Source organism: Castor canadensis, chromosome 1 (genome assembly GCF_047511655.1).
Source record: "Castor canadensis chromosome 1, mCasCan1.hap1v2, whole genome shotgun sequence".
NCBI lineage: Eukaryota > Metazoa > Chordata > Mammalia > Rodentia > Castoridae > Castor > Castor canadensis.
This window is the reverse complement of record NC_133386.1, coordinates 131,657,208-131,669,950: the sequence shown is the minus strand read 5'-3', so window position 1 is coordinate 131,669,950 and position 12,743 is coordinate 131,657,208. Positions and strand designations below refer to the sequence as shown.

Sequence of the window (12,743 nt, the reverse complement as noted above, 5' to 3'; positions counted from 1 at the left end):
CAGACCTGTTCACCCACCCGTCTGCTTGGGGGCTGTTGGAGGAAGGTGAGCTCTTGGGCTGTCAACAGGATCTGGTGGGGACCCCATATCAGCCGCAGCTGCTGGATGCCCAACCTGAAGGCAAGAGAAATCAGGGTCAGCGGGGGGGTGCTATGAAGATCATTCCAGCCCTCAGAGCTGCCTCTGTCTTCCACGGTCCCAGCTTGGCAGGACAGGCACCAAGGACTTTCTCCCATGGAGCCCCTTGGCTTTGGTTTCAGTTCTGTACCCCTCCAGGCTTGAAGTGCCTGCCGACTCGGTGTTCCCAAGGTCCTGGATACCTATAAGGCAGAGTCCAGGCTGAGGGTGGGGGTACAAGGATATTCCATTCTAGATTTGGCCCAGGCTCAGAGAGCATCTGGATTCAGGAGCACAGAGGAATTTGGACCCCAGGGATAATTGTTCTCGAAGCTGAAGGGTCCATAGGAATGGTCCTGCCACCTTCTTACTATACAGATGGGGAGCCTGACACTTAGAGGACAGAGACTTAGCTGCATCACAGACTTCTGCCTCAGGTCTCACCCGGACCTTCTCAGGAGGCAGCTGGGGCCTGTACACATCCTGACCAGCTTCAAGAATGGTGGAGAGATAGTGGGGTAGTGTGGTCCTAGAAGGCAGAGCCTGGGAAAGCCCCTGCAGATTGCCCAAGGAGGCCCTGTGGGTGGGAGCACAGAGTGCCAGAGCCAGGCTCAATAGACGGTCTCACCTGAAGAAGTAAACAAGGACCCCACCAGCCAGCACCATGACACAGGACAGCACCAGAGCGAGGAGGCTGCCCAGGGGCTGTGCTCCTACAAGGACAGATAGGGAGTCATGACAACAGGAACAGCTCCCTCCACTGCATTCCTGCCCTCCTTCCCTTAGCTCCTCTCCTGGGAAACAGGGACCCAAACCTCTGCCCAGCCTCCATCCCACAGGTGAGGCTCAGAGTAGCCTCTGACTGTGACAGTCCTGCCTGGGAACATCATCCCACAAAGATGGAGGAAGAGATACACACACACACTATTCTTACGCTGGGATCCCTGCTTCGGGGCCCATGGAGCCTGCTCAGACCCTGTTATAGACCTGTCACATTACAGAGAAAAGTGGCTTTCTCTGCCCACATGTCAGGTCCCTTCCCACCAAACAGAGAGCTGCCAGACAGCAGGGCTGTGTCTTCTTTCAGTGTTCCTGGCACCTGACACAGGCTCAGACAAGGCAGGGGCTGGATTAAAAAGCATCTCTACACATGATAAAAGCGAGAGCACACAAGGAAGGGGTGAGGATAGGTAAGACACCTAAAAAACTAGCTAGCATTTGTTGCCCTTAACGCAGAGAAACTAAAGCAGATACCTTAAAGCAACTGAGGCCAATAGGAAAAGGGGAACAGGAACTAGAGAAAAGGTTAGATCAAAAAGAATTAGAAGGTAACACCCACACACAGGAAATTAATGTGAGTCAATGCCCTGTATAGCTATCTTTATCTCAACCAGCAAAACCCCTTGTTCCTTCCTATTATTGCTTATACTCTCTCTACAACAAAATTAGAGATAAGGGCAAAATAGTTTCTGCTGGGTATTGGGGGGGGAGAGGGAGGGGGCGGAGTGGGTGGTAAGGGAGGGGGTGGGGGCAGGGGGGAGAAATGAACCAAGCCTTGTATGCACATATGAATAATAAAAGAAAAATGAAAAAAAAAAGATAAAAGTAAATTACAAAAAAAAAATAAAAAAATAAAAATAAAATAAAAAGCATCTCTACCCATTGCTATCCTCTCGCCTTTTGCACGCACTGTGCAAAAGGCCACCTGCTTTGGCAGCCACCTACACGGAGGGAAGGTGTGGCATGCTACAAGAGCCCTCCTCTAGCTCCTCTGGCTGTGTCAGGAGCCAGGTGTAGGAGACTTTTAGGCCTCTGAGAGGTGTAATGACTACTTTGCACTGACAACGCCCATGTCAGCACAGGCTGATAAGTTAGCCAAATTGCTGGAGAGAGGATATTGGCCTCTGCTCCACAGCAGGGTTACCATCCTTGCCTCCCTTTTGTCACAGGATGAGCACTGTTCTGCCTGCCCTCTCCAGAGGACCCCTAATCGGAGTTGAGTCCAGACAATGATGGCACTTAGTTTTACTAAGTTAGTGCTTCGTTTTACTGTTGCACCCTGCATCAGGCTAAAAGTCATTCTAAGTCAGTCATTCCTCACAGTCACTTCTAGAATTCTATGGTTGTGGTCATGGTTTTGTAGATGAGGAAACAGAGAGGTTAGGTAGCTAGGAGAGGCAGAGCCCAAGTTCAAACCCTGGCAGTTGGCTCTGGCATCTGGACCCCTAGTCACTTTGAGGCTGCTCCGCACCCAGGCTCCTAAGAAGGAAGATTTGAGTGGAGATGTGGAGAGGGCAAAGGAACAAGCCACTGAGTGTGTGATGGGAAGGGATGCCAGGCACAGGGAGCAGCATGTACAGCAGTTCTGAAGCAGGTGCATGCTGGGTATGTTCCAGGAACAAGAGGCCAGGATGGCAGTGCAGAGCAAGTGGAAGAAGTGAGGGCAAGGCACAGGCATCAGGAAGTCCACAGTGAGGACTCTGATTTTCTTCTGCATGGCTTAGCCACTGTCTTTCTGTGTGACCTTGGATAAGTCAACAAACCTTCCTGAGGTTCTGTGGAGCCCATGGGGAATAATGGCCTTGTCACAAGTCTGTGGTGCATTTAAGGAAACCTGAGAAACTGGAACACCTCTGAAAATGCTTGAGCTCTGCCCCTTTGAGGGAGGCCTTGCTGGTCTCTTCTGGAACTTCATAACGGTTGGCTCCATTTTCTTAATGAAGGGCCAGGTCCATTCTTCAAACCTGCTCCTGCTACCCACATAAGACTGCCCATAAGGAGAACTTCAATAAAGGTTGGATGGATGGATGGATGGGTGGGTGGATGTGTGAATGGATGGATAAGTGGCTGGTGGGGGGATGAGGAGATGGATGGATGGATGTAAAGACAGATGGATGGGTGGACAGGTGGATGATGAGTTACCTGTCATGCATAGCGTAGTGGGGTCAAACCAGCAGCTGGAGTCACAGGCCGGAGGGGCCCCTCCTGGGAAGTGCATGGTCTTGCCCAAGGGCTGCACTTGCCATGTGTCTGTGTCCAGAATGTGGGTTGGGACCAGATGGTTTCCTTGACCATCTGTGTCCAGGATGACATACCGGGCTAGCCTTCTGCCTTTCTTGTCTGTTCGGATCCTCTGGTCAAAGCCAGCCACATCAAGAGCCCCTATGTGGTTCCCTAAGTGAGCCCCTGGGGGCCCTGTTCCATGGTTCTCAGAGTGGTTCAGGGCATGGGCCAGCAGTACAACAGCATCATAGATGGTTCCAAAGAGTGGAGACACCTGTGGAAGAGAAAGTCCCTCAACCCCATAACCCCTGGCACAGGATCCCAGATACTTCTCGGACCCAGTCCTCCTGCCAGTAGCACTGGTTTGGATTATCACTCTCTCTCCCAACACAGTCCTCTCTTGGGTCCCAAATTATCCCAATCCCCACTCAGCAGCCTCACAGTCTTGGTGGCTACCACCATTGTGGCTGCCACCGACTCTGATGTCTCACAGACACTTCAAGCCTCTTAAAACAAAACTCCTGGTTCTAGCAGTTTCTTCCTCATTGCTCTTCATCCAGACCCTCATCTGGCTGGTTCTTGATCACTCAGAGCTTGTCTAAGTGCCCCCTGAAGGCTGCCCCTTGGCCTGTCTCTTGTTGCCTACTACTCTATCCCAGCCTCTCACTATTGTTTGATCCTCTTCACTTTCCCAGTGGCATTGCCACTATCTGAATTTGGTAGGCAATTTTTGTTATCTTGTTACTTGGTTGTTGCCTGTCTCCCCTTAACAGAATGAGACTCCTTGAAGGTGAAGTCTGTCTTGTTCATCACAGGATCCCTGGCACTGGGCACAAGACACACAAGAGACTCAATCCACATTTTTGAGATGAATAATGGAATGACTCTGTCAGCATCTGTACCCTTGTTACCACCTCCAGTCACTGCTGTCCTATTACAACCAAGAAGCAGATGTCCCAGGGATATGAGTTCAGCTGAGTCCTGTAATCAACACCAAGCCAGCAGCCGCCACCTCACCCCTACAGCTATTGCTGTTCAGATTCATAGCAGTGACTTCAGAAAATCTCCCTCCCAACACGCTCCCAGCACTTTCTCCTTCTGATCACCAGAGAGATGCTAGCTAGGAGAGGAAGATGGCACAGCAGAAAGAGCAGCAGGACCAGAAATGAGAACAGGAACTGGGAATGCTACAAGTAAGAACTGACCAACCAGGTAGAAAAGTGAGGGAAGAGAGAGAGAGAGAGAGAGAGAGAGAGAGAGAGAGGAGAATGCACAGGCTAGACAGGCAGACACAGTCACGTACCCACAGTGATGGGGCACGCTGGCAAGGGGGCAGTGGGGTGCTAGCCAAGGCAGGGAGGGCTTGCAACAGGTAAGATGCACGCCTGCCCAGGGCCCACCATCCAGGACATATAGACGCTGACACCTACCTGGGCTGGCTCCAGGTGGGCAGCCACCTCTGCACCCATCCTGGCAGCAGTGAAGGTCTGGTTTTCAGGGCCCGACTCCAGGCTGATGGTGAGCACCACATCGTAAGCCTCCTGCAGTGGCCCACTGTCATCCAAGGCTGGGTAGGAGTGGTTGCGGTAGGGCAGGGTGAAGAGCAGCGTGTCGTAGGGCAGGAAGACTAGCCTCCCATCTGCCAGGCCCTGGGCCCAAGCGAGGCTCAGCAGGGCAGTCTGCTCTGAGCCTCCCAGCAGTGCCGAGTGCATGCATAGAACCACAACTGGGGACAGATACAGCCCAGTCACCTTTGCAGGCCCAATCCCACTGTGACCTTCCCTGAAGCCAGAATCCTGTGACTCTAAGAACTGCTTGGAACTCTGCAGCCACCCAGCATGGGTAGCCCCCAGCAAAAGCAAATTTACCCTGACTCTGCTTCCCCTGACAATTATTTCCAAAGCCACCAAATCTGGGCTCAACCTGGCGAAAAACTCCCCCCACCCTAGCCAAGGATCAGCTTGAATAAATAGGCTCTTCTAGACTTCACCTCCCCACACACTCACCCAATAACTTCATCCAACTTCCTGCCTACGACAATTCTAATAGTTATTGACAGTTCTCTACGAGAACCCTTGTATTTAGTCATCCTTGTATTTAGCACTAAGAAATGTGCTTATCATTACCTCTACTTTTCAGGTAAGGAAACTGAGGCACAGGAAGGTTGGGGATCTGCCCTAGGACACATAACCACCCATCTGGTAGAGCCAGGACTTTGACCCGGGACCTACTCCCAGTTTATAATCCTTAAAAATATTTTTTTAAATTAAGATGACTCCAATACCATAAATCCACCCTTCTCAAAGTGTGCAATTCAGTGGTTTTGGTATATTCACAAGGTCGTAGAGCCTCACCACTATTTAATTAGAGAGCGTGCTCATTACCCCTCTCACAGTCACACTCACTGTCCCTGCTCCCTCCTAATCTGCCTCTGTGGATCAATCTATTCTGGACATTTCATCTACAGGTGGCTCTTTGTATCTGGCTTTTTTTTTTTTTTTGATGGTACTGGGATTTGAACTCAGGGCCTCATGCTTGCTAGGCAGGCGCTCTTCCACTTGAGCCACACTCTCAGCCCTTTTTGCTTCAGTTATTTTTTAGTTAGGGTCTAGCCACCCTTTTTTGTCCTGGCCAGCCTGCATCACAATTCTCCTACTTATGCCTCCTTCATAGCTGGGATGAAGGCATGCACCACTACACCCAGCTTGTTTTGTTGAGATGGGCTCCATCTAAGATCCTCCTGATCTCTCCCTCCCAAGTATCTGGGATTACAAGTGTGAGCAAAATGCTTGGCTTGTGTCTGGTTCTTTTACTTAAAGTTTCTTTGTTATGACATGTGTCAGTTCTTCATTCCTTTGATGGTTGCAGAATTTTCCACCCTATCACTGACCATATTTTGTTTATTCATTCATCAGCAGCTTGTAAACTTCACTGTGGCCCTGGGTGGTAGCCTCAAGGCCTAAGAAGACAGAAAGAGCCAGGTGCCATAGCTCAAGCCTGTAATCTTAGCTACTCAGGAGGCAGAGATGAGGAGGGTTTTGGTTCGAAGCCAGCCCTGAGCAAATAGTTTGCAAGACCCTATCTGGAAAATACCCAACACGAAAAAGAGCTGGCTGAGTGTCTCAGCCATAGAGCGCCTGCCAAGCGAGCGTAAGGCCTCTGAATCCAAACCCCAGTACCACCACCACCTCCAAAAAAAACGATCAGGGGACTCTTTGCTGGGACAAAGAACCCACTTTATATGGAGGTCAGTCAGAAGCTAGAACCTCAGCCTCAGCCTTGACTAAAAGCCCCCTGGGTGGCAGTGCTGTATGGCCCAGTGGTGCCAGACCAACCCCTCCAAGCCCTAAGTAGTGGGGAGAGTCTGCGGAGAGACCCAGTAGGACAGCATGGAAAGAGAGCCACAGCTGTGTCCCATCTGCTCTCCTGGGCTTCTCTTCCAAATACTCCTTTCATTTTAAGAGTCAGAAACACTGTTCTGTGTCTGGCCACAAGGGACAGCTGATCCACACACTTGGGGAAGAAGCCACTAGACAGAAAAGTCCACATCCATTGTAAACTGTGCTCGGTGTGCAGAATCCCATTATCTGCAGCCGTCTGTCTCATCTTCACTACTTTATGAAGTAGGGGCTTTTTTTTTTCTCTTTTTTTTGGTGGTACTGGGGTTTGAACTCAGGGCCTCATGCTTGCAAGGCAAACACTCTACCACTTTAGTCACTCCACCAGCCCTTTTCTGTGTTGAATATTTTCTAGATAGGGTCTCTATTTGCCCAGACTGGCTTTGAACCACGATCCCCCCTGCTCTCTGCCTCCTGAGTAGCTAGGATTGCAGGTGTGAGCCACCGGTGCCCAAGAGAAGTAGGATTCTGAAACTGATGACAAAACTACAGCACAGAGAGGTCATACACCTGGTGGGCTGTGGGAATTCCCACAACCCAACTCCAGAAAATGTGTCCCTTCCCACTCTGCCTCCTGACTCCTAAATTAATTCCAGCACCACGGAACTCACATGGTTCCCCTTCTAGTGCCACCCTACTCTAGGCACAAACACCTGAACTGTTGCCCATTCCTCTAGTCCTATGAACACGTTACTTCCACTTCTGGGCGCTAGCTGGTCTCTGCCCCTACTTCCTTTCCCTCTCATCTCTGTTTTGCACTCACCTTCTCATTGTCAGATGCCACCTCCTCCATGAAGCCCTCCCCACCCCCAAGCAGGTCAGCAATCTGACAGCCTCTGTCTCCTCACCAACTCGAGCTTCTCAGCTGAGGTCTAACCTATTCCTATCATAGTCCCAGAGTCCCAGTGGGTCAGGATACATTTTATCTTGATGCACTCGACAAACTGAGTATATAAAAGTTGAGTCTATGAAAGGAAGTTCCACGGCTACCTTGCTACCTGCAGTGTCTGCTCATGTAGTAGCATGTGGTTCATTTTATTCCATTCTATTTTATTTCACTCTACTAGATTCTATTTTTTTCTATTCCTACCTTTCCTTTATAATGATATTCATGATTCACTAAACTGATTTCCTGACCCAGGGGGACTGCAATCCATAGTTTGAAAGTGCCCCAGTCTAGATCCTAGGATCCCTCTACTGTCCCCTACCTCACCTGCCATACCTTGCCCTGGCTGGATACTTCCTTAAGAACTGGCCAGTGTCACCTCCTCCAAGGAGCCTCCTTGGAGGCTCCCGCTCCTCTGGCTCCACAGACTTCTGTTCCTTAGGGTGGCCTTGACCCCTCTGTCACACCTTCTGCTTACACCTCTCTCCCCATCATACAGTCATGCCCTGGACATCAGCCACCACCTCTGTCTTGTTCACTGCTGTGATCCAGCACCACACATGGCAGGAGCTTGGTAAACGCGGGAAGTGACTGATGAATTAGCGATCCATGGAGGCCATAATTGTACCCACTGAACTACGATGGGCTCTGACTCCCTTCCTGGGATCAGGCACTGCCACTTTTCATGTCTTTCATTTTACCAAGCAACTACCAAGAATGCCCTGTCGCCTACCCCACAACTGGCATTGACCCTGAGTTTTGAATCCAGCTGCAGAGCCTGCCAGGTACATGACGTGGGCAGGTTACTTATTTTCTTTGAACTGCTGAGACTTCACCAGGACTATCTCACAGAACTGTTCAAAGTCACTGCCAAGTGCTCAGCCCAGTGTGCAATGCAGAGGGAGCTCCCATCAGTACCCGTACAATGTCCAGGCTGCCCACAGGAGAGAGAAGCTCAAATATACTTACCTTTCAGGCCATTCACACTTCGCAGCTGCTTTAAGGCCTCTGTGGCCCCCTGTTCTCCAGGTCCCACAGAGGTCACAAGCCCTACAGGCAGCCCATGTGTCCTGAGAGTCACGGCCAGCTGCTGGGCTGTGGCCACCCAGATGTCCTGGTGGGAGGACACAATGGCCAAGTGAGCCCAGCCAAAGTATCTCATGACAGACAGCAGCACATGGGCAGCGGAAGGCAGGGTGGGCGCCAGCTCACCCCCTCCCTCTAGAGCTCCACAAGCCCAGGAGAAGAGGGTCTTCCCCCAGCCTTGGGCCAGCAGGGCTGCTGCTGGGCAGTAACCAGGATTGACAGGGCCCACAAAAGCAGCCACGGCGTTCTCGTGGGCCAGGAATGTGGCCAGGGCGTGAGAAGTGTTGCAGCCTGTGGGAAGGACCACGGGAGCCAGCCACAAGCCCGGCAATAGAGAGGAGTCCTGGTTGACTCTGTCCACAGCCAGCTGGGCAGCCACGCTGGGAAGAGCCTGGGCAAAGATGGGGTCACAGTCCCAGGGACCCAGCACCCCCAGGGTGAAGGTCTCTGCCCCCCAGGCCAGCTGAGGGAGGCAGCCAACCCCCAGGAGAACGCCCCAAAACACCACAGAGGGAAATGGCAGGGAAGGGGTTGTCCTTGGATGACTGAGCGCAGACCCCCATGGGCCCTGGCACGGCAGACGGGTCTTCCTGTGTGGCAGCATCCGGTCCGGACCTTCAGGGCACAAGACCTCCTGCAGCCCTGGGGAAAGGGGGTATGGACAACTTTGTTTTCCAGAATTTTCTGTCAACAATTCCTGTGTGATTGTGATGCAGACATCTGCTTCCAGAACCTCAGTCTCCTCTTTGGTAAAATGAGGACTTGGATCGGAGATCTTCAAGGACTCCCCCACCTAACTTTGGGGGCCTCGCTTCCTCCCCAGGACTCTCTTGGCCTCATGATGCCCACGCAGAGTCCCAGACTGGAGCTCAAGCAGTCATCGTGCTTACCGTTGTGCAGCCCTTCGCCAATCACTGAAGCTTCCTGAGCCTTCTCCCCCTCTGTAAAACATGGACGTGAGGCTACTGGACAGCACTGTTGTGGAGCGCCCTCTTGTGGAGCACTTAGCACAGTCCTGGTACTAGGCATTCAGGAAGTCCTACCTCTTTGAACCTGCGACTGTCATTTCCTCCTGCAATTGCCTCTAAGGTGGACCACGCACTCCTGGTCCCTCTGATCCTCCCCTGCCTCTAGACTGCAGTCCCCACAGGCCGAAGCTCCTCGCCAGGGGTGCTTGTGAGAGTTGTGGCTAATGGGTTTACACTACATGTGCACCCAAAACCAAAGACAAAGAGGCTTTTCATCCCTGCTGCTCAGAGGATGAAGCCAAGGCAAACTGACACGGAGAGAGTAGCAAAGTGGGATTTGTCGGGAAGCAGAAATCAGGAGGATCGTGGTTCGAGGCCAGCCAACGCAGAAAGTTAGTGAGACTCCATCTCAACCAACAAGCCAGGTATGATGATAGGGTCCTGTGATCCCAGCTACTTGGGAGGCATAGAAAGGAGGATTGCAGTCTGAGGCTGGCCCTTGCAAAGACATGAAACTCTAAAAATAACTAAAGCAAAAAGGGCTGGGGGTTTTGCTCAAGTGGTAGAGCGCCTGCCTGGCAAGCACAAGGCCCTGAGTTTGAACCCTAGTACCACCAAAAAGAAAAAAGATGAAATCTGACCTAAGTCTGTTCAGCTCATCCCCTACCATTCCTTCTCCAGCAGGACACCTAGACCGCCACATTCCCACTTCCTCCTCTCGTCCCAGGGCCTGATGACCAAGGCCCTGTGGCTCTTGTTTGGCCTGTGCCTAATAACTGCTGCACCCCTTCCCCACCCACAGGACTTGGCTGTCTTTTTCCCCTACCCTTACACAGCCAGTCATCTAACCACTGTGGAGGCCCCAGGAGGGAATAAGATCCAATCTCGCCCACAGGAAACCTGCAGGTGGACAGGTCCCAGCAGAGAGAAGAGTTATGGGCAGAAGGACCAGTAGGGAGACCTGTGGCTGAGGAGGTGATCATGGAGGGCTTCCCAGAGGAGGCAGAGCTTGTGCCAATCCTATATTTGGAAGCCTAGCTCAGAAGAGTGAGAGAATGTGCCTGAATGCCAGCAGCAAGAGAAGTGTCTGGGTAGAGTGCCTCCTTAGCAATATTGTTCAGTGCAGAGAAGATAAATAGAAGAATAAGCCCTGATTTTTTTCACTCACAAGCCCTATCCTTAGGCAAGAATCTGCGGTTCTGTGAGCCTCACTTTCCCTACCTGCAAAATGGAAATGAGAAGAGCTGCCTGGTGGAGCTATCAAAGTTCCTACAGTGAGATTAAGTAAGTAGGCTTTTACCATCTTTAGATCAGTGAGGGGAGGCAGGTGCACTGTAGTGTAGAGAGCTGGATGGGAAGGTGGGAGGCCTGAGTCTCAGCTCCACATGAGGACTCAGCATCATCTGTGAAAGTCACCAGCTTGCAAGGCTGGCGGGGCCTCCGCCCTGCTGGCCCTCAATGCCATGGTCCTCCCAGCTAAGGGCTTGATGACTTGGGGAGGGCTGCTCCCCTACCAGCCTCGGGGCCTCTGGAGCCTCCCTGCTCCTCCGCCGTGATGCTCAAAATGGTCTCCTAGCAGCTGGGGCAAGACCCCTCCCACCCTGGAGATGAGTCCCTCAGAGCTGCTGGCTGAGCCGTGAACTCGCAGAGCTGACCGCTTTCAAATGGGAACGTAAGCACACACTGCTGCTAATTACAGTAGCTGTCACCTCTCCTCTCCATCTGCACTTTCCAGAGCACCAGTGATCACTGTTTTGCTGGTCTTGCCAAAGACTCCAATAAGACACCTTTAACCCCCATTTTCAGAAGAAAAACTGCGACTCTGGATGGGACAGCAACGCGTGGAGTCATTCACCTCCATAATCCCATAACGCAAAGATGAAGAAGATTTCAGCTGCATTAACAGACAAGTGACCAAACTAGAGATGGTGATAGGTACCCACAGAGTGGGGACAGGGTGTTCCTGTCAGAGCCAGGGCTCTTGCAGCCCAGGGTCACCCTGCTGATCCCAAACAACATTCGGGGCATGCTTCCTGCAGACTCACCTCCCATGATGAGCTCTTGGAGCTGACTCCGTCACTTTGCCAATCCTAAGCTTCCTGCCCCAGGGTCCTGGAAGGTCACCGCTCCTCGCTGCCTGTCAGCTTCCCAAGACTCCTGCCTGAAGAGTGCCTCCTACATGGCTCATTCCCTCCCTGTCCCCCACAGGAGCCTGAAGAAGCCACTTGGAAAATTAGATCTGTTCAGACCCCACAACTCTGGGGAGACACATGAAAGGAAGAGAATGCAAAAGAGGAGAGAGGGAGAGGATGTTTTCAGCACTGTGGACAGCTCCAGAGCACTCTGGGTCTCCCTGGAGGCAGGAAGGACAAGCCTGGCAGAAGCTAACATCACCAAGCAGTCACTAAGTGCCAATCCCTGTGCCAGGCACTATTCATTCAATACATAAGACAGGCACTGTTATCATTCTCATTTTATAGATAAAGAAAGCATGGCTCAGAGAGGCTAGGTAATTTGACCAAGGGGCACAGAGCTTAGTAAGTGGCAAGGCTAACTGCAGACCCAGGCTTCTTCTTATCATACCACATCAAGTCTTGGAGAGCTAGAGAGAAGGCTTTTCTACCTTCCTTTTGGTATGGATGCCCATATGGAGATAGAGACCTTGGTCCAGGGGACTTCCAGACCCCCTCTTCCATCCACTCTTTCCTACCTGGGGGATGTTAATTTTTACTAAGGGAACTGTCTGTACTCAGTGCAAGTATTATTTAACCTGTACAACAGCCTTATCAAGAGGATGGTGTATTTTGTTTCTTTATGTCACTTTATTTATTCAACTAATATTTACCAAGCACCCACTTCTTACTTCTGCCACAGGGTGAGCCAAAACCACTTCCTTTCCTTTCCTCCACCCACCCCTAATTCCCACTGTCTCCCCCAGTCCTCCCCATGTCTCAGGCACCATTCTCCATACTAGAGTCACATGAACACACAAAGCAGTTCTCCCACACACAGAGTTTACTTTCTAGCAAAGACAGAAAGGGACATGAGAGGCAACAAACAAGTAGGTAGATATGTTTTCAATGTTAGAAAGTGATAGGTGTAATTTTAAAAAGTAAACAATGCTACTAATGCCATATGTATTATAAATCAGCAAAAGTGTTTTTTATATTGCTGCACAAACTTTATAATTACAATTTCAATCACCAAGAAACACATTGAACAAGAAACACACTGGTGGCTCTCCCCTGTAATCCTTCTACTTGGAAGGCTGAGACTGGGAGGATC

At 51.2% G+C, this 12,743-nt stretch overlaps 1 protein-coding gene across 1 annotated transcript in view; it reads right to left on the bottom strand.

Moving 5' to 3' along the window:
- Positions 1–11,510, bottom strand: part of LOC109688562 (guanylate cyclase D-like) — a 33,945-nt gene extending 22,435 nt beyond the window's left edge. Inside the window, exons 1-7 of the mRNA XM_074072323.1 lie at positions 11,504–11,510; positions 9,381–9,431; positions 8,374–9,132; positions 4,551–4,846; positions 3,040–3,394; positions 746–830; positions 18–114 (exon numbers count right to left, since the gene is read on the bottom strand). Of these exons, the coding sequence (XP_073928424.1) occupies positions 18–114; positions 746–830; positions 3,040–3,394; positions 4,551–4,846; positions 8,374–9,132; positions 9,381–9,431; positions 11,504–11,510 (1,650 nt within the window). The remainder of the gene's footprint in view (positions 1–17; positions 115–745; positions 831–3,039; positions 3,395–4,550; positions 4,847–8,373; positions 9,133–9,380; positions 9,432–11,503) is intronic.
- Positions 11,511–12,743: the final 1,233 nt, after the last annotated feature.